At 46.8% G+C, this 22,864-nt stretch overlaps 1 protein-coding gene across 2 annotated transcripts in view; it reads left to right on the top strand.

Moving 5' to 3' along the window:
- Positions 1–22,864, top strand: part of AMPD3 (adenosine monophosphate deaminase 3) — a 94,103-nt gene that overhangs the window by 23,671 nt on the left and 47,568 nt on the right. For both annotated transcript variants that reach the window (XM_089654943.1, XM_089654942.1), the window contains exon 2: positions 9,875–10,100. In XM_089654943.1, the coding sequence (XP_089511069.1) occupies positions 9,880–10,100 (221 nt within the window). In that variant the 5' untranslated portion in view covers positions 9,875–9,879. The remainder of the gene's footprint in view (positions 1–9,874; positions 10,101–22,864) is intronic.

Raw genomic sequence — 22,864 nt, 5'->3', positions numbered from 1 at the left:
CATTTCACATACATTTTGTCCCGAGTGCTTTGTCCGGCGCCCTGCCTGCATTTTTACTGTTCATTCTGCCTGGAAACTGAGAAACGTCCATGGCGTCCAAAAAGCGTCCCTTTAGGTCAAAATCGGTTTTAGGCCGGCTAGAGAACAGCGATAGTAAATCAGAACCACTTGCAGAATTGAGTGATAATGATTTGTGGGGGAAATTCCTCATCAGACACTGAAAACGATTTTGCGACTTTGCTCAGTGATGTGCGAACTTGGCGCTATATTTCACATTTCAGTGTTTTTGGTTTGATTACATTATTGAATTAAATGTATTATTATTCTATTTTTTTTTTTTATGATTATTTATTAAATTATAATTTATGATTTCGTGTTTCAAGTTTTATCATACCCGGGATGTTTACTAGACTCTTGTTCGGACAGATTTCAGTGAGTTATTCCTAAAAATTACAGGCCTTCAATATAAAACGCCAAATTTCCATGCAAAATAATGGTACCGCTTTCAGCACCAAAAATCTGAAATAATCAGACCGCCAGGGAGGTTAAAAGTACTTCAAAATTTTGTTTGCTTTTAACCTTCAAAAAAACTCCTTGACTACTAGAAATTAGTTTGTTTTTAGAAAACAAATTCAAACTTTTTCATCACTGTAGCTTTAGGACAATATATATGTTCTAACAAAAGCTAAAAATAATGTATTATTGCCCCCTCCCTCCAATGAGATGTTCGTAATCCTCCAGGCCCTTTATATGTGAGGCTGTTCCTTCACTGGAAACAATGTAAAATCGGTGATCTCATCTTGAGGTGAATTCCTTAGTGAATCATGATAGGGTTTGTGACAGTCTTCTCTGATCAGGTGACACCTTTTGTGTAACTAGTTCACCCTATAGACAGGGGTGATGCCAGGTGAGTGGTTGGGGGTGCTTAAGCACCCCCAAAAAGTCTTTAAATGCCCTCATAGCACCCCCAAAATTCAGCTGCCACTACTTGCATATGTCACAGTTTTTGTTATTTCATTGTACCTGCACATCTTCTATTGATGCCAGAAAGCTGGGGATTCTTTTTTCCTGTGGAGGGATACAGCTGCTCCAGCCGCATGAGCCGATAACCTTTAATGAGTCCCGGCAAGCTGGTTTCAGAGGTGGATTGCTATACCTCCTCAGCCAATGAGAAAGCACTGTACCCGCCCCCTTCCCCAGACCGCCTGATTTGACTTCTAAGCTGTAACAGGAGGAGGTGCCAGCTGCTGGACGCGAAGGGGAGAGGAGTGGAGAGAACAGCCTACAATGGATGATGGACTGTCAAGAGCGAGATAGATTCTCCAGCCTGCAGTGATGCGAGTTGTTTTCTTGGACTAAAGCAGGGGTCTCCAAACTTTCTAAACAAAGGGCCAGTTTACTGTCCTTCAGGCTTTACGAGGGCCAGACTGCGGCCAGTGGGAGTAGAGAAGGTGCTGACCTCAGTGGGAAATAAATAATGCCCCATTATCCCAGTGGGGGGAATTCTGCCCCATCATTGATGTTATTGGACCCTATCATTGGTGTCACTGGGAGGAATTGTGCCTCATCGTTTATGTCACTGAAAGGAGTTGTGCCCCCTTCATTGGTGTAAGTGGGGGGGGGGGGGGATTATACTCAATTGTTGGTATCAGTACATGAAATAGTGCCTCAAGGGCCAGATATAAGCAAGCACAGGGCCACATCTGGCCCCCCGGGCCGCAGTTTGGAGACCACTGGTCTAAAGGGAAAGAAACAGCTTTTGCCAGTATAGCCAGAGCAGGCTTGTTTCTACAGTGCGGGATACAGAAAGACAGAAGAGCAGCTCCAGGGGATAGGATGTCTGTGTATTATTTCTATCCATCTATCCCTCCCTCCATCTGTCCCTCCCTCCCTCCAACCATCCCTGCCTCCAACCATCTCTTCATTCAACCAACCATCCATCCCTCCAACCATCCGTTCATCCATCCCTCCCTCCATCCATCTATCCATCCAACAATCCATCCCTCCAACCATTCATCCCTCAAACCATCCATCCAACCATCCCTCCCTCCATCCATTCCTATCTCCATCCATACATCCCTCCATTCATTCCTCCACCCCTCCCTCCATCCTTCCAAACATCTGTCCCTCCATCCATACATTCCTCCCTCCATCCATACATCCCATCCCTCCCCACCCATCTAAACAACCAACCATCTTTCCCTCCAACCATCCTTCCATCCATCTCTTCATCCAATCATCCCTCCCTCCATCCAACCATCCATCCATCACTCCCTCCCTCCAGTCATCACTCTCTCCCTCCATCCATTAGTGACGGGCTGTACACCTTACCTGAGCTGCCTGGATGGAGGAAATTCAACTGCAGTTACACTGAATGAGCTCAGCCACACCTGTGTGCAAGCCCTGAATCTCAATAAAAGTAACATGAACGTTCCCTCTGTATTATCTGTCTCTCCTCATGTTAGTGTAAATGACATCAAATACTGAGTTTGGTGGTCAGTACAACCACCAAATTCAATCTGTTCAAGTGAACCAGCTAATTCACAACTCTGCACTCCTGAAGAGTAGTGCACGCCTGAACGCTACACTCTGTACATAGCGCACTCCTGATCTCTACACCCTGTACATAGCACACTCCTGATCTCTACACTCTGTACATAGCACACTCCTGATCTCTACACTCTGTACATAGCACACTCCTAAACGCTACACTCTGTACATAGCACATTCCTGAACTCTACACCCTGTACATAGCACATTCCTGAACTCTACACCCTGTACATAGCACATACCTGAACTCTACACCCTGTACATAGCACACTCCTAAACTCTACACTCTGTACATAGCACATTCCTGAACTCTGCACTCTGTACATAGCACATTCCTAATCTCTGCACTCTGTACACAGCACACTCCCAATCTCTGCACCCAGTACATAGCACACTCCTAATCTCTGCACTCTGTACACAGCACACTCCCAATCTCTGCACTCTGTACATAGCACACTCCTAAACTCTACACTCTGTATGTAGCACATTCCTGAACTCTACACCCTGTACATAGCACATTCCTGAACTCTACACCCTGTACATAGCACATTCCTGAACTCTACACCCTGTACATAGCACATTCCTGAACTCTACACCCTGTACATAGCACATTCCTGAACTCTGCACTCTGTACATAGCACATTCCTGAGCTCTACACCCTGTACACAGCACACTCCTGATCTCTGCACTCTGTACATAGCGCACTCCTGATCTCTACACCTGTACATAGCACATTTCTGAACTCTGCACTCTGTACATAGCGCACTCCTGATCTCTACACGCTGTACATAGCACACTCCTGATCTCTACATGCTGTACATAGCACACTCCTGATCTCTGCACCCAGTACATAGCACACTCCTGATCTCTGCACCCAGTACATAGCACACTCCTGATCTCTGCACCCTGTACATAGCACACTCCTAAACGCTACACTCTGTACATAGCACATTCCTGAACTCTACACCCTGTACATAGCACATTCCTGAACTCTACACCCTGTACATAGCACATTCCTGAACTCTACACCCTGTACATAGCACATACCTGAACTCTACACCCTGTACATAGCACACTCCTAAACTCTACACTCTGTACATAGCACATTCCTGAACTCTGCACTCTGTACATAGCACACTCCTAATCTCTGCACTCAGTACATAGCACACTCCTAATCTCTGCACTCTGTACACAGCACACTCCCAATCTCTGCACCCAGTACATAGCACACTCCTAATCTCTGCACTCTGTACACAGCACACTCCCAATCTCTGCACTCTGTACATAGCACACTCCTAAACTCTACACTCTGTATGTAGCACATTCCTGAACTCTACACCCTGTACATAGCACATTCCTGAACTCTGCACTCTGTACATAGCACATTCCTGAGCTCTACACCCTGTACACAGCACACTCCTGATCTCTGCACTCTGTACATAGCGCACTCCTGATCTCTACACCTGTACATAGCACATTTCTGAACTCTGCACTCTGTACATAGCGCACTCCTGATCTCTACACGCTGTACATAGCACACTCCTGATCTCTACATGCTGTACATAGCACACTCCTGATCTCTGCACCCAGTACATAGCACACTCCTGATCTCTGCACCCAGTACATAGCACACTCCTGATCTCTGCACCCTGTACATAGCATACGTCTGAACTCTACACCCTGTACATAGCACACTCCTGATCTCTGCACTCTGTACATAGCACACTCCTGAACTCTACACTCTGTACATAGCACACTCCTGATCTCTGCACCCAGTACATAGCACACTCCTGATCTCTGCACCCAGTACATAGCACACTCCTGATCTCTGCACCCTGTACATAGCATACGTCTGAACTCTACACTCTGTACATATCACACTCCTGATCTCTGCACTCTGTACATAGCACACTCCTGATCTCTACACCCTGTACATAGCACACTTCTGAACTCTACACCCTGTACGTAGCACACTCCTGATTTCTGCATGCTGTACATAGCACACTCCTAAACTGTACACTCTGTAAATAGCACACTACTGATCTCTACTCTCTGTACATAGTACACTCCTGAAATCTGCACCCTGTACATAGCTCATTCCTGAACTTGATACCCTGTACATAGCACACTCCTGAATTCTTCACTCTGTACAGAGCACACTCCTGATCTCTACACCCTGTAGATAGCACAGTCCTGAACTCTACACCCTGAACATAGCACACTTCTGGACACTGCACTCTGTATGTAGCGCACTTCTGAAACATGCACTGTGCATGTAGCACACTCCTCAATCCTTCATTCTATGCATAGCACACTCCTGAACCCTGCACTCTGTGTGTATTACACTCCTGGTATTTAACCATGCCTCTTTAAGACCCTCCCACTGTTAATACAGTTTGGCCAGACCAACCATTTGATTCGGCATGCTCTGTATTGAGGTGAAAATGTGGTTGGATCTTGCACCTATTCTTTGAGAAAAAAAACCCTGACCACTGGTATGCAGGTGCACACTGGCCACCAATATACAGGGTCACACTGACCACCAGTATACAGGGCCACTGGCTACTAGTATACAGAGGACATACCAAATCAACTAAAACAACTACCGCGCAACCAAGAAAAATCTTGAGTGCAATAGCCACATAAGCTTTTTAGTTAATTGCTGCTAGCATTGATGTGCTCTCACATCTTCCCTCCTAGCAGTGACAAGGCAGCTCATCCTCCCTCCTTCCCTCTACTCCTTCCCAGCATTGACTCAACAGCTCTGCCCCCTTCCCTTCCCAGTAGTGATGTAGTAGCTCAGCCCCCACTCTCAGCAGTGATTCAGCTGCTTTGCACTCCCTTCCAGCAGATAAGCTCCATCTGTCCCTCACCCACTCGCCTTAGGGCGAGCCACCAGCATAGCATCCACGTTGCCTCTGTAACTTCCAACTTAATCCCATGATTGGGAATTTCCCATGCACTAGGCTGCAAGCTGGAAGTGGACACCTGTTCCGTTTTGTAGAGGAGTTCCTTAGTTTAATATGACCAAAATATAACTTTATGTACTAATGCATACTATTTCCACTATTTGTCAGGAATGGACTCGCCAATGGTGGTGGGACTCACCTGCCGTGTGGGCTGCAGTACCAGGGCTGACCAGCGGGTGCTCTCAGCAGCCAGAAGCTCACTCCTGCAATCAGCCAACACCTGGGGCTGATTGCAGAAGGTGTATTTAAGGAATGACCAGGCCTGTGGTTAGGGCCTTGGTGTATGTTTCCCATGAGCCCCTGTGTCCTGTGTCCTGTGTCCTGTGTTCCTGTGCCTCTGCCTGTCTGATTTGTTGCTGACCCTGCCTGATCCTGACCTCTGCTGACCATCTCCTGTTTAACCCGGCTTGTGACCCTGACCATTCTCTGCCTGATCCTCTGTACCGCGCTGCCCGTGAGTTACTGAACCACGCTTGTGACCCTGACCATTCTCTGCTTTCTCCTTCGGTACCTCGCTGCCCGCACGTTGCTGACCTGGCCCGTCTGACCACGCTAACTACTCTGCCATCCATCCTGCACGGATCCAGCCGTCCCTGCTCATACCTTCTGCCTCTTCACATCAGGCTTTCTACCTGCACATACCTCTGGCGGATCCCTCTACCATGAGCAGGTATACTCAGGGGCCGCAACCTAGTTACTGTCTGCTCCAAGTCCATCCCCACCATCAGGGGCCCTGGTGAATAAGCAGACTGGGACTTAGACTCCGCGCCCTGGGGAATCCTGCCCTGAGGACCGCTAGAGGTACCACCAGGCGGTCGTTACAGAACCCTACGGCCAGCCTGACCGTTCCACCTCTCCAGCCCTGACTACGCCTGTGTTCCTGCACCTACTAAGATTAGTGGAAGGTTGGTTTGTTCACTGTGCGTTTATATATATATCTGGGTGGCTAATAATAAACTGTATTATTATACTATACCTGAAGCCTGCGTTTCCCTGTGTCAGTCCACACCTTTCTGGTCATTCCTAGATTCCTGACACTATTTTCCCAAGCCAGCAGGTACAGCTGAATGTTTTTTTATTTCTAGTCTTCCAGTTTCTCCTGTTAAAAGACATCAATAGCTCAAGCTTACACACACATATAAAATGAATATGTCAGAGCCGAGATTCCTTCCCCAACTGTATGGATTTGTCCAGGGTTTCACTGAGAACCAGCCACCCTGACAGAAGGTGATTAGTCATTTGCTGTCATGTTAGGTAACCCATAATGCTTTGGGAATTCTTTGTTATGAAGAAACACAACTCCATCCAAATGTCTTTGTGTGTTTTGGATAGTTTTAGGAATTATTAGAATCTTTCAGACTGTTTTGTAGCCTTGGAGAAGTTTTTTTCCCTTGTTCATGGTGGTCACTGAGACAGAATGTGTGCAAAATAGAGCAGAGACAGTCAAGAAACTGAAAGGCGGGGAAAGACAGAACCTCTGTCCGGTGGCTTTTTTTTTTGCTTTGTGTCTCAGCTTGGTGCAGTGTTTCTCAACTCCAGTCCTCATGGACCCCCAACAGGTCATGTTTTCAGGATTTCCATTATTTTGCACAGGTGATTTGATCAGTTTCACTGCCTTAGTAATTACCACAGCTGTTTCATCTGAGGGAAATCCTGAAAACATGACCTGTTGGGGGTCCACGAGGACTGGAGTTGAGAAACACTGGCTTGGTGGGAGGGGGAGCCAAAATGTATCTTTGGTCATCGGGAAGTGAGATTGAATCTCTCTAATGGTGTCACAGACACCAATGAAAACTGAAAAGGCTGTAACTTTTGAAAATCTTGCCCAATCAGTCTTGTTTTCCTAGGTGCTGCCACTGCCTATAGGTGGCGCTCCATTCCTCCCCCTCCATTGATATAAAACAGTAATACCCATTATTTATTTATTTCAGGTACTTGTATAGCGATGTCAATTTGCGCAGCACTTTACATATATATTGTACATTCACATCAGTCCCTAACCCTCAAAGGGTGTACAATCTAAGGTCCCTAACTCACATTCATACATACACATACTAGGGACAATTTAGACAGGAGCCAATTAACCTACCAGCATGTCTTTAGAGTGTGGGAGGAAACTGGAGTACCCAGAGGAAATCCACGCAGGCACAGGGAGAACATGCAAACTCCAGGCAGGAGGTGCCACGGTTGGTATTTGAAGCAATGACCCCAGTACTGCCAGGCGGAAGTGCTAACCATTTAGCCACTGTGCTACCCGCATTAAACTAGCATTCTTTTTTTTAAGAGCCTAGAAGATATCAGGATGGCCGGGTGTCAGTAACTATTGACCATGGTTCAAATGCTTTTAGAGAACTCTTAATGCACAATAAGGGATTCAATAAAAACAAAAGCAATTTGCTGGGGTTAAAGCAGACTTGGCATTGCAGCATTTTTTTTTTCATTTTAAGTGCATGAATGCTAAGTAATGCATCAGTGTAATACTTCCAGATATTTATTACCCTCACAGAGATCACAGTACACTCCCTGATGCCTTTATCTCCCACATGGAAAAGAAATATATTTCCAATCTATTTTTAAAAAAATGTATATATGTGACCTGTATTTACAATATATTGGCCTACCCGAATATATTTTAACATGTATTCCAAAAAAAATGTAAATTGAAATATATTTTCTAAAGCCATATATATAAAAATATATTTTTTTAAAATATATTCTTCAAATTTTTATTAACAGATAAAAAAAGTAATTGTAACATAAATTTTTACATATATTTGTAAACACATTCCAAAAATGTAGATTAAATGTATTTTCAAAAACATATATTTGAAATTGTATTTTTAAAAATATTTTTCATGTTTGTTTATTTATTTATTTCAGGTAATTATATAGCGCTGTCAATGTACACAGCGCTTTACATATATAGTACATTCACATCAGTCCCTAACCCACAAGGGGCGTACAATCTAAGGTCTCTAACCCTCAAGGGGTGTACAATCTAAGGTCCCTGACCCTCAAGGGGTGTACAATCTAAGGTCCCTAACCCTCAAGGGGTGTACAATCTAAGGTCCCTAACTCACATTCATACATACACATACTAGGGACAATTTAGACAGGAGCCAATTCACCTCCCAACATGTCTTTGGAGTCATATATTTTTTAATATATAAAAACCACATTTCAACATACAGTATATATATATATATATATATATATATAAAAATATATATATATATTTTTTCTTTTAAATAAATATATTGAATTACATGGCAGGCCATTTGCAAACTCGGGCATTGCCAGTAGGGGGCCCCATGAGATGCCCCTGGTACCTTTTTCATAGGCTTTTTTGAGTTTGGGCAAGGACACGGGGCCCTATGAGTTGTCAATCTGCCCCTGTTACATAGTTAGTCTAGCTGAAAAAAGACAAAAGTCCATCCAGTTCAACCAGAAAAAAAAAAGTTATAATCCTACACCCACAGTTGATCCAGAGGAAGGCAAAAAACCCAGCAAAGCATGAACCAATTTGCTCCTGCAGGGAAAAAAATTCCTTCCTGATCCCACGAGAGGCAATCGGATATTCCCTGGATCAACTTTACCTATAAATGTTATATCCAGTTATATTCTGTGTATCCAAGAAAGAATCCAGGACTTTCCTACAGCAATCCACTGAGCTGGCCACAACCAACTCTTGAGGGAGTCTATTCCACATTCTCACAGCTCTCACTGTGAAGAAACCTTTCCGTGTTTGGAGATTACATTTCTTTTTCTCCAGACGTAAAGAGTGAATTTTTGTATTTTAAATATGTTTTAACATTTTTGGGAAGAATATTTTTAAAACATATTTTTCTTCCACATGGGCTGCTTTTTTTCTCCCGGAGGATGACACCATCTTTGTTCAGGCCTCATCCACGGTCACCATCTACTTCCTGGACTGAGATGCCAGCTCAGAGAAGAGACAATCCTGTAAATCGCGGAGCCAGTGCAATTCTTGGCTGTGTTTACAAATGTCTGACACAGATCAGCCCCTCACCTTGTGACTTGCTACAAGTTTACATTGTACAGTCTGAATGATCACTGGTGGGGAGGACACTGGTAAAAAATGCATCCTCTTGCCTACAGCAGACTGATGGATGCATCTCAGCCTAGGCAAAGTCACTGGAGCCTACAGTGTGGAATTTTATTGATAAAAGGTGGGGCTTTTCTAAATAATTTCGTTGCTGTTGTGACGTCAGGAATTTTTCCATGTAAACTTGTAAAGCTACTTAAACATCAGCTTTTACATCATAAACGCACAACACCCTATAATAAAAATAACTTTGTCATGTTTTCATGTTTTGCTTCTCCTTTGTCTCCAGGCGAGATGCCCCGGCACTTCCCACGCCTTAATATTTCGGAGGTGGATGAGCAGGTCCGGCTCCTGGCAGAGAAGGTCTTCGCCAAAGTTCTGCGGGAAGAGGACAGCAAGGATGCCTTCTCCCTGTTCACCGTTCCGGAGGATTGTCCCATCGGACAGAAAGAGGCCAAAGAGAGGGAACTGGAGAAAGAGATCGCCGAGCAAAAGTCTGCCGAAACCGTGAAAAGGTGGGAACTTATGTGATGTTCACTGCATCCTTTACTGGGGTGCATTGAGACCAGGGACAGACTGACCATTTATCCACTCAGGAGCTGCCCGAGGGCCCTGTGTTGGTAGGGGGCCCCATGAGATGCCCCTGGTACCTTTCATAGACTTTTTTGGGTGTGGTTTGAGTGTGGGCAAGGACACAGGGGCCCCATGATCCCCTATTGCCCGGGGGCCCCGTGAGCTTTCAGTCCACCCCTGGCAAAAACGCAATACATGCTTTTCTGCTGCGTTTCCTGACATAACACCGAAGCAAGGTGTAACAGCAGGATGAGTAACTAAATATCCTCCCAGCAGCCAGCACCAGGTGGAGCTGATTACTAGGATCTGCTGGCTGCTGGGAGACACCTGCTGGTGGACACTGAAACTACAGCCTTTGACTCTGGGAAGCACAGTGCCACCAGCAGGTGAACTAGGTCCTGACCAGGGGCAGACTGACCATTCAAGCACTCGGGCACTGCCCGAGAGCCGGGGGTCAGTAGGGGGCCCCATGAAATGCCCCTGGTACCTTTTATAGGTTTTTATGGGTGTGGTGATGTCCCCATGAAAGTCCCCAGGTGTCCCAATCACAGTGCTCCCTTCCATCAGGTGTCCCCATCAGTGTGCTCCCTTACATCAGGTGCCACCATTAGGGTGCCCCCTTTTTTATCAGGTGTCCCCACCAGAGTGTCATCAGTGTGCCGCCCTTTTTTTTACCAGTGTCCCCATCAGAGTGCCCCCTTACATCAGGTGTTCCCATCAGAGTTTCATCAGGTGTCCCCATCAGTGTGCCTCCTTACATCAGGTGCCACCGTTAGGGTGCCCCCTTTTTTGTCAGGTGTGCCCACCAGAGTGCCATCAGTGTGCCCCTTTTTTTTTACCAGTGTCCCCATCAGAGTGCCCATTACATCAGGTGTCCCCATCAGTGTGCCATCAGGTGTCCTCATTAGGGTGCCCCCTTACAACAGGTGTCCCCATCAGGGTGCCATTGGGTCTTCCCATCAGGGTGCCCCCTTAATCAGGTATCCCCATCACTGTGCCCTCTTTTTTTACTGATGTCCCCATGAAAGTCCCCAGGTGTCCCCAACACACTGCTCCCTTACATCAGGTGTCCCCACCAGAGTGCCATCAGGTGTCTCCATCAGTTTGCCCCCTTACATCAGGTGCCACCTTTAGGGTGCCCCCTATTTGTATCAGGGTTCACCATCATAGTGCCATCAGTGTGCCCCCCTTTTTTACCAGTGTCCCCATCAGAGTGCCCCCTTACATCAGGTGTCCCCATCAGCGTTTCATCAGGTATCCTCATTAGGGTGCCCCCTTACATCAAGTGTCCCCATCAGGGTTCCCCCTTACATCAGGTGTCCCCATCAGGGTTCCCCCTTACATCAGGTGTCCCCATCAGAGTTTCATTAGGTGTCCTCATTAGGGTGCCCCCTTACATCAGATGTCCCCATCAGAGTTTTATCAGGTGTCCTCATTAGGGTGCCCCCTTACATCAGGTGTCCCCATCAAGGTTCCCCCTTACATCAAGTGTCCCCATCAGGGTTCCCCCTTACATCAGGCGTCCCCATCAGGTTTCCCCCTTACATCAGGCGCCCCCTTTTTTTTATCAGGTGTCCCTACCAGAGTTCCATCAGGTGTCCCCATCAGGGTGCTCATTTTGTTCAGGTGTCCTCATCGGTGTGCTCCCCAGTGTGCAAGTCTAGAGGGTCAAAGTTCCACTTTTGTCCTCTTGATGTCTACTGGATATAGGCAGCCATATAACAAAGTATCATCATTGACTGGTCCCTGAATAATGTCATTTATTTGATACATAACTGTCCCGATCAATATATTCCTGCACAATGTCACGGAGATAAAGATAGCCGTGAAATCTCTTTAATGAGATTATGGAAGGACAGAACCACCCCGGCTCAGGGTTCCCGGATCCCTCGGTGAGGTGCACAGAGATGTTAGATCTCTAAACGCTGTGTCATCTGTCCTGGAGGAGGAAGGAGCTTTGCTGGGAAAGGTACCCACTCATTTCATTACCTGCCATGGCTGCATCCCCCATACACTTGTCAGATAATACTGAGCAGTTTAATACTCAGGACCACTTTTGTTTGGCTCTGAAGTTCAATATTGAAACCATGCAGAAATTGCTTTTTTCTTTCTCTCCCAACAGAACAGAATATTCTTCGGGGGGGGGGGGGGGGGTTGTGCAGTAGACTTGCCCAAGGGTGACAACGCTGCCCCACTATTGATACAGTACAGTAAGTGTTGTCACCCTAGGATAGGAAGTGTGTTATCTGCAAGATCACCAGGTGACAGAAAAAAAGAGGCTGAAAATGGAAACTAATGCAGCCACCACCTCTAAAGCTGGATATATGCCATTCAATTAGACTGTTCAATTTTCATACAATCTTCTTCAGATCTATGCAAATGAATTCATATTATTATACAGGATTTACATACATTATCGGGGTGGCACAGTGGCTTAGTGGTTAGCATGTCTGCCATGCAGTAAATGGGTTCAATTCCCAACCATGTCACCTCCTGCATGGAGTTTGCATGTTCTCCCTGTGCTTGCATGGGTTTCCTCCGGGTACTCTGGTTTTCTCCCACACTCCAAAGACATGCTGCTAGGTTAATTGGCTTCTGTCTAAATTGTCCTAGTTTCATCCCTGGCCATGCGGGATCTTGCATGGTGGGGGTTGGGGAAAGACCTGGCAACCTACCCTGTAAAAATTGCTAAGAGAATTCATGGAAAAAGTGACGGTCCATGCAATCGCCAAGGGTCGGATACGACTGAATGGATAGATAGATAGAGACATATATCATTATACAGGATTTATACAATGCCAACAGTTTGCACAGCACTTTACAGGATGAAAGGGAGACAGTTTAGTTAGAATAGAACTCAACACAGGAGGAGTCCCATGTTCCTGCTCATTACAGCTTACAATGGTTAGCACATCCGCCTGGCAGTACTCGGGTCGTTGGTTCGAATCCCAACCACAGCACCACCTGCCTGGAGTTTGCATGTTCTCCCTGTGTCTTCGTGGGTTTCCTCCAGTACTCCGGTTTCCTCCCACACTCCAAAAACATGCTGGTAGGCTCATTGGCTCCTGTCTACATTGTCCCTAGTATGTGTATGTATGAATGTGAGTTAGGGACCTTACATTGTATGCTCCTCGGGGGTTAGGGACTGATGTGAATGTACAATATATATGTAAAGTGCTGTGTAAATTGATGGCGCAATATAAGTACCTGAAATAAATAAATAAAATCTAAAAATATAATATAATGACAAACTTCAACAATGGCAAATCCAACGCAACAAACACCTTTCTCCTGCGCTAGGAAAGGACTCAGTAGACCCAATAGGAATGTTCTGGAATATGCACTGCTTGCTGCCCTCAACAGACCAGGGTGGTCCGAATACACTGGATACAAATGGAGAAACAGAAAAAGGGCGCACCGACCTAGTGCATTATCGTTTAAAATATTTATTGAAGAAACAAAGTAAGTATCATACAATAGACATAAAAACACAGGCATGTCAAACTGAACAAGATGTATGATCCAAACAACATCTGAGTCCATACGATGGAGCCCTGGATGACCAAGTAACTAACGCGTTTTGAGGACACAACCTCTTCCTCAGAGCCTGACATGACTGTGTTTTTATGTCTATTGTGAGTATGATACTTACTTTGTTTCTTCAATAAATATTTTAAACGATAATGCACTAGGTCAGTGCGCCCTTTTTCTGTTTCTCCATTTGCAAACTCGAACAATGCATCGAATTTGTATCGAATCAGACAGGCCATTGCACCCTAAAGTTGATAGTAGATCGAATGGAGATTGTCCAGACTGTATATTGCATGGCCGGTTAAGGCCACCACACACATTACAAGCCGATTGTACAATCACCTACAGGTCCATCAAAAACTCAGTAGTGCAAAGGCCTGCCTGATTGGATACAAATCAGTTGGTTAGATCATTGGTGCTCATGTTATAGAATTATGGAAAATCTAAAGTTGAATGTACAAAGATTGCATGGTTGGGTTTTAGCATGCGTGGTGACCCTTAGAAGTGGTGGTGTAAGGAGATAAAAAAAAAAAAAGAAAAGATATTATTATACAGGATTTATATTTTATTTATTTCAGGTACTTATATAGCGTCATCAATTTACTCCGCGCTTTACATATATACTGTACATTCACATCAGTCCCTAACCCTCAAGGGGCGTACAATCTAAGGTCCCTAACTCACATTCATACATACACATACTAGGGACAATTTAGACAGGAGCCAATTCACCTCCCAGCATTCTTTGGAGTGTCGAAGGAAACCGGAGTACCCGGAGGAAACCCACGCAGGCACAGGGAGAACATGCAAACTCCAGACAGGCGGTGCCATGGTTGGAATTCGAACCAACAACCCGAGTACTGCCAGGCGGAAGTGTTCACCATTTAGCCGCTGTCCTGCCATATAGCGCCAACCAGTTTGCGGGAGACAATACAGCAACAGTACAGTTCAATACAAGAGGGATAGGAGGGCCCTGATCCTGGGAGCTTACAATCTAGGAGATATATCTCCTTACAGGTAGGCTGCAATATATTTTCATTCTGGGGTTTAGGTACCCCTTAAAGCTGAACTCCGGGCTCAAACACTTTCATTTAAATATATTCCTCGGTTGCCACAGAGGATTAAAATCTATATTGTGTGCACCAAATGCCTTTGCAAAGCCAGTTATTAACCTTGTAAAAGTAGCAGTGACATCATCATTGTGCTGTACATAGCCTGTGCAGAGAGCAGAGCTGTGGGATGGACCCAACAGGCCCCACCCAATGCAGAAAATTACAGGAGGGGGCGGAGACAAGACCAGTCACCCTGCCCAAGGAGAGAGAGCAGCCGTGAGCGGTCTATTACAGGAAGGAAAAGTCTCACCCTGCATTCCTGAACAGATCTGGAAGAAATACACAAAGTACACCGAGATTCAAGAAGAAAATGCATAAAGGATGTATTTAGATAATATTTACTTGTGGTTTCTCCCAAACTGGCATAACCTGTATGGACTGTTTTTTTAATCCATTATTATATTTGTTGTTTCACAGTTTACAAAGGAGCGTCTTGTACAGGTTTTCCTCAAATTCAATTGGAATTGTATTTGCGCACAAACTGTTTGCTTTGCTATTACTCCTTACAAGTGGTTCATTGTAACATTTCCCACCTTGGTGGTGTATAACCAGTGCTTTGGGGATCGCAGGTTCAGTAATGTACATGGACGGATTAAAGTTCAATTCCAGGCAAAATAAATATTGTCTAGATCAATAGTTCTCAACCACTGAGCCGTGGCCTGCTGCTGGGCTAAAACCTGTCTTCTCCTGGACCTCCACCCAACTTAAGGACCCCTAACCTCCCATATTGCCACCCAAACTCCCATAATGACCCACAAGGTCCCTTAACCTCTCACAGTGCCACCCAACCTCACATAATGACCCTCAAGGTTCCTTAACCTCTCACAGCACCACCCAACCTCTCATAATGACCCACAAGGTCACTTAAACTCTCATAGTGCCACCCAACCTCACATAATGACCCTCAAGGTTCCTTAACCTCTCACAGTACCACCCAACCTCTCATAATGACCCACAAGGTCCCTTACCCTCCCATAGTGCCAGTCAACCTCCCATAGTGCCATCCAACCTCCCATAATGACCCACAAGGTCCCTTACCTCCAACAGCACCACTCAACCTCCCATAATGAGACATAGGGCCCCTCAGCCTCCCACAGTGCTATCTAACCTCCAACAATGCCCACAGGGCCCTTCAACCTTTCACGGTGCCACACAACCTCCCAAAATGACCCACAGTGCCACCCAACCTCCCATAATGACCCACAAGGTCCCTTATCCACAGTGACACTCAGCCTTCCACAATGCCACCCAACCATAATGACCCACAAGGTCCCTTAACCGCCCACAGTGCCACCCAACCTCCCCTAATGACCCACAAGGTCACTTAACATCTCACAGTGCCACCCAACCTCCCATAATAACCCACAAGATCCCTTAACCTCTCACAGTGCCACCCAACCTCTCATAATGACCTAAAAGGTCTCTTAACCTCCCACAGTGTCACTCAACCTCCCACAACACCACTCAACCTCCTTTAATGACACATAGATCCCCTCAGCCTCTCACAGTGCCGCACAACCTCCCAAAATGACCCACATGGTCCCTCAACCTGCCACAATGCCAGAAGGCCCCCCTTTTAGAGCCCTCAACCCTCCCCTATCCCAGGCCTCCACAGAGTTCCCAACCTCCCTTATTGCCACCCAACCTCCCATAATGACCCACAAGGTCCCTTAACCTCCCACAGCACCACTCAACCTCCTTTAATGACACATAGGGCCCCTCAGCCTCCCACAGTGCCACCTAACCTCCCATAATGAACCACACGGCCCCTCAACCTCTCACAGTGCCACACAACCTCCCAAAATGACCCACAGGGTCCCTGAACCTCCCACAATGCCACAAGCCCCCCCCCCTTTAGAGCCCTCAATCCCCCCCTCTCGCATCTTGAAGCTTCCAGGCCTCCACAGTGCCCCCAACCTCCAGTAGTGGCCCATAGTGCTCCCCACCTCCCACAGGGCACCCCAGCCACCACAGTGTCGTCCAATCTAAATGGCATATTTTCATTTTCAAAGGTAACATCTATGTAGTGTACTTTGATATTAGCGAATGACGCCGCATTACAGGAAACTCACTTGGAGATGGAGAGCTCGTTGTCACAAGGGAATCCTGATAGCATGCAAAGCAGCAGTGAGCTCGGTGTGCAGTACATCATTTGCATACTGCCACCCAGAATAACCATGCACAGTGCAGGGGTGGACTGACAACTCATGGGGCCCCCGGGCAATAAGGGATCATGGGGCACCTGTGTCCTTGCCCACACTCAAAGCACACCCAAAAAAGCCTATAAAAAAGGTACCAGGAGCATTTCATGGGGCCCCCTACTGACCCCGGGCCCTCGGGCAGTGCCCGAGTGCTCGAATGGTCAGTCCGCCCCTGGCACAGTGTAAGGGGTAATGAAGTTATACCTCTTACTTGTTGGTTAAGTGTTTTGAAAAACGTCCATTGTCCATTGTTGGAATTTTTCTCTGGACATTATAACATCAGGCTGCAGAGGAACAAAGAATCTTCAGTCATTGCTTGGTTAATCATAAACTTTGCTGGTTTAAAGGATAACTGTTCTTGTAGAGCACAGCGACTCTTTTAACACGTTTCAGTACACCAAGCAATGTTGAAAATATGGCCCCTGTCCTCTCTCCTTTCTTTCCTTTGAGAGCTGTCATCATAGGCCTAGACCAAACCAAACGTTGCTTTCTTTACATGTAGCTGTCTGCAGCCTACACCGAGCTGCTTGTCTGCAGGACAGAGGACAACAATGAGAGATTGGGGGAATGCTTCTAGTCAGGGTTGCTGATAATGGGGTAGCCCTCATGTATGGGGTCCAGGCCCCAAGAGTTTACTCTGGGGGCCAGGATGAAATGTTAAAGTGTTACTAAACAAAGGACCCTGCATTCACCATATCCAGTCTCCCCCAGACCCTGTATTCACTATATCTGCTCTCCCCGGACCCTGCATTCATTATATCCGCTCTCCCCGGACCCTGCATTCATTATATCCGCTCTCCCCGGACCCTGCATGTACTATATCTGCTCTCCCTGGACCCTGCATTCACTATATCTGCTCTCCCTGGACCCTGCATTCACTATATCCGGTCTCCCCGGACCCTGCATTCACTATATCCGCTCTCCTCCAGACCCTGCATTCACTATATCCGCTCTCCCGGACCCTGCATGCACTATATCCGCTCTCCCCGGACCCTGCATTCACTATATCCACTCTCCCCGGACCCTGCATTCACTATATCCGCTCTCCTCCAGACCCAGCATTCACTATATCCTCTCTCCCGGACCCTGCATGCACTATATCTGCTCTCCCCAGACCCTGCATTCACTATATCCGGTCTCCCAGGACCCTGCATTCACTATATCCGGTCTCCCAGGACCCTGCATTCACTATATCTGGTCTCCCCGGACCCTGCATTCACTACATCCGCACCCCCTGGACCCTGCATTCACTATATCCGCTCTCCCCAGACCCTGCATTCACTATATCCGGTCTCCCTGAACCCTGCATTCACTATATCCGCTCTCCCCGGACCCTGCATTCACTATATCCGCTCTCCCCGGACCCTGCATGCACTGTATCTGGTCTCCCCGGACCCCGCATTCACTATATCTGCTCTCCCCGGATCCTGCATTCACTATATCTGCTCTCCCCAGACCCTGCATTCACTATATCCGGTCTCCCAGGACCCTGCATTCACTATATCCGGTCTCCCAGGACCCTGCATTCACTATATCTGGTCTCCCCGGACCCTGCATTCACTACATCCGCACCCCCTGGACCCTGCATTCACTATATCCGCTCTCCCCAGACCCTGCATTCACTATATCCGGTCTCCCTGAACCCTGCATTCACTATATCCGCTCTCCCCGGACCCTGCATTCACTATATCCGCTCTCCCTGGACCCTGCATTCACTATATCTGGTCTCCCCGGACTCTGCATTCACTATATCTGGTCTCCCCGGACCCTGCATTCCCTATATCTGGTCTCCCCGGACTCTGCATTTACTATATCCGGTCTCCCACAGTACACACAACATGGAAATGCAATTATTTTAGTAAATATCAACTGCTAAATACCTTTTCTCATCAGCAGTATATAGCAGTCTTGTGACTTCTATCAGTGTTCAGCAGTGCACTGGTTAATCTTGTAGAAGTTTTCATTCTCCGCTGACTGTCCTATGAAGCTGCAGGACCCCTGACTCTCTGTCTGGACTGTGCTGATTACATGCACCCCCCCAAAAAAAAAAATTCTATCCATACACACTAAACTGAGCAGATGGATTGGGGAAAGTAAAAGAAGGGGAGAATCAGAGAAGACTGGATCAAGCAGCCTTTTTAAAACAATGTGGATTAACCCCTTAGGTTCCACAGTGAGTATAACAAGCATGCTTTACTGCATCTACAGACTGATTGTACTGTTGTGGGTTTAGTAACACTTGAGGTATGGGAGAGGCTGCAGGAGATCAGCATCACTGTAATGCAACATAGTATAAAAAAATTGAAAACAAGTATTTAAGAAAAATTGCAATTGTTTGATACACGGAGCTTTAGCACGCTAAATGTCATTCATTTGGGGTTTACAATAAAGGAACCATAAAGGACTGTTGGCCATGGGAAGATATTTCTGAACCCTGACCAGGGGCGGACTAACAACTCATGGGGCCCCCGGCAATAGGGGATCATTATTATTATTATTATTATACAGTATTTATAAAGCGCCAATAGTTCGCTCAGCGCTGTACATTACAAAGGGAGACAGAACATGTGACAGAACAATACCAATACAATGCAAAACATGAGGGGATCAAGGGCCCTGCTCTTTCGAGCTTACAATCTAGGAGGGAGGGGGTGGTGGCACAGGAGGAGATAGCTGTGGGGGATGGAGTGGTAGGAAGAGTGGAGGAGGGAGGCAAGTTAGCAGGGGGTGGGGTAGGCTTCCCTGAAGAGATGGGTTTTCAGGGTGCGCCTAAAGGAGAGGAGAGTAGGTGATAATCTGATGGGTTGGGGCAGGGAGTTCCAGAGGATGGGTGACACCCTGGAGAAGTCCTGGAGGCGGGCATGGGAGGAGGAGACCAGGGAACTAGAGAGAAGGAGGTCTTGTGAGGAGCGGAGTGTGCGTGCTGGGCGGTACTTGGATATTAGGTCAGTGATGTAGTTCGGGGCAGTATGGTGGACAGCTTTGTACGTCAGCGTTAGGATTTTGAATTTGATCCGTTGCGCAATCGGAAGCCAGTGGAGGGATTGGCAGAGGGGGGTGGATCATGGGGCCCCTGTGTCCTTGCCCACACTCAAACCACACCCAAAAAAGCCTATGAAAGGTACCAGTGGCATCTCATGGGGCCCCCTACTGACCCTGGGCCCTTGGGCAGTGCCCGAGTTCCAGAATGGTCAGTCCACCCCTGACCCTGACCATTCCTTAGGCTGCTATTTACTAAAACAGACCTATACGCAATTCTTTTTCCTATTTCTATCTGATGACTCTGGAGCTGTCGGAGGAAGTTGCTCGAGGTTTTCTTCTAGCTCAGGGAAGTCTGCCCGGGGTGTCATTTTTTCCCCCTCAATTCAGATAGAGACATGGACGCCCCCCCAGAACTATCCGACCGCGCTGTAGCTGGTTTTTGGTCACAGCATGGTCGGGAACTGGTTAAAATATATTTTTTCACAAAAAATGTGCTTTTTCAAAACCGCTGTGCAAATATCGTGTGACATAAAAAAAATTGCAACAGCCACCATTTTATTCTTTAGGGCCTCGGCTTAAAAAAATTGAATGTTTGAGGGTTCTAAGTAATTTTCTACTATGTAGTCTATCTATCTATCCATTCAGTTGTATCCGACCCTTGGCGATTGCATGGACCGTCACTCGCAAGCAGGGGCGGACTGACCATTTGGAAGGCATTGCCTGAGGGCCCAGGGTCAGTAGGGGGCCCCATGAAATGCCCCTGGTACCTTTTTCATAGCCTTTTTGGAGTTTGGGCAAGGACACAGGGGCCCCATGATCCGCTATTGCCCGGGGGCCCCATGAGTTGTCAGTCCGCCCCTGTTCGCAAGCGACTTCTTCCATGAATTCTCTTAGCAATTATTTTACAGGGTAGGTTGCCAGGTCTTTCCCCAACATGGCCAGGGATGAAACTAGGACAATTTTAGACAGGAGCTAATTAACCTACCAGCATGTCTTTGGAGTGTGGGAGGAAACTGGAGTACCCAGAGGCAGGGGCGGACTGACCATTTGGAAACTTGGGCACTGCCCGAGGGCCTGGGGTCAGTAGGGCGCCCCATGAGATGCCCTTGGTAACTTTTTCATAGGTTTTTTTTAGTTTGGGCAAGGACACAAGGGCCCCATGATGCCCTATTGCCCAGGGGCCCCATGAGTTGTCACTTTGAACTTTGAATTGTCCCATAGCTTGGACTGACCAGCTGTCAGTCCCATCCAGGGGCCGGGGTCAGTAGGGGGCCCTATGAGATGCCCCTAGTACCTTTCTTTGGCTTTTTCAGAGGCTGTTTTGGGTGTGGGCAAGGAGACAGGGGCCCCATGATCCCCTATTGCCCGGGGCCCCCATGAGTTGTCAGTCTGCCCCTGCCCAGAGGAAACCCACACGAACACAGGGAGAACATGCAAACTGCATGCAGGAGGTGCCATGGTTGGGAATCAAACCCATGACCCAATTACTACGGTAGAAGTGCTAACTACTAAGCCACTGTGCCACCCACCATGTAGTAGAGATATGTCCAGGGGTGGACTGACAACTCATGGGGCCCCCAGGCAATAGGGGATCATGGGGCCTCTGTGTCTTTGCCCAAACTCAAAAAAGCCTATGAAAAAGGTACCAGTGGCATCTCATGGGGCCCCCTACTGACCCCGGGCCCTCGGGCAGTGCCCGAGTTTCCAAATGGTCAGTCCGCCCCTGGATATGTCAGATTTGGCCTGGGGGGGGGGGTCAAGTGGTGAAGGTTTAAAAAACGTTGAATCGGTCACTAATTCCGGAAAACAGCGATTGTGTTTGCTGTGTGTATTGTTACTATGTAATCTCTATGGAGTGGAGAGGTGGTCACCATGGCTCGGGTGCAGTCCGTTTGCACTCCATGGGACTTGGCAACAGAGATAACTTTCAAAATGTTGTTTATTCAGTAAATGATGCTTTTGAATGTTATCTCTGTTGCCAAGTCTTGTGGAATGCATCTATTTATGGATTATTTCATCGATATAGGATTTACGTTGTTGCAACTTTTAACCATCATTTTTTTTTTTCTTTTAAAGTCCGCCATACATGGATCAAAATTCAGCATGTCCGGCAGGTAGACATGTGCATGTCGGAAATTTTCATTTTGATTTGTTTCGGATGCATTCATTCATTGCAGAATTTTGTTTCATATTATTCATTATGTTGAACAGATTTGTTTTTTCGGAATTCGTTTTGTATACACTCACCGGCCACGTTATTAGGTCCACCTGTTGAATGGCTCGGTAACACTAATTGCTAATCAGCCAATCACATGGCAGCAACTCAATGTATTTAGGCATCTAGACGTGGTGAAGACGACTTGCTGAAGTTCAAACCGAGCATCAGAATGAGGGATAAAGGTGATCTAAGTGACTTTGAATGTGGCATGGTTGTTGGTGCCAGACGGGCTGATCTGAGTATTTAAAAAAACTGCTGATCTACTGGGATTTTCACACACAACCATCTCTAGGGTTTACAGAGAATGGTCCGAAAAAGAGAAAATATCCAGTTGTGTGGAGGAAAATGCTGAGGTCAGAGGAGAATGGGCAGACTGGTTCCAGATGATAGAAAGGCAACAGTAACTCAAATAACCACTCGTTACACCCAAGGTATGCAGAATACCATCTCTGAATGCACAACACATCCAACCTTGAAGCAGATGGGCTACAGCAGCAGAAGACCACACCGGGTGCCACTCCTGTCAGCTAAAAACAGGAAATGGAGGCTGCAATTCGCACAGGATTACCAAAATTGGACAACAGAAGATTGAAAAAACGTTGCCTGGTCTGATGAGTCTGGATTTCAGCTGCGACATTCAGATGGTAGGGTCAGAATTTGCA

The sequence above is a fragment of the Staurois parvus genome, unplaced genomic scaffold, assembly GCF_062004578.1.
Source record: "Staurois parvus isolate SC_StPar_1 unplaced genomic scaffold, SC_StPar_1.0 ptg000817l, whole genome shotgun sequence".
Lineage (NCBI taxonomy): Eukaryota > Metazoa > Chordata > Amphibia > Anura > Ranidae > Staurois > Staurois parvus.
The sequence above is the reverse complement of the archived record's forward strand: the minus strand, read 5'-3'. Positions and strand labels throughout refer to the sequence as shown.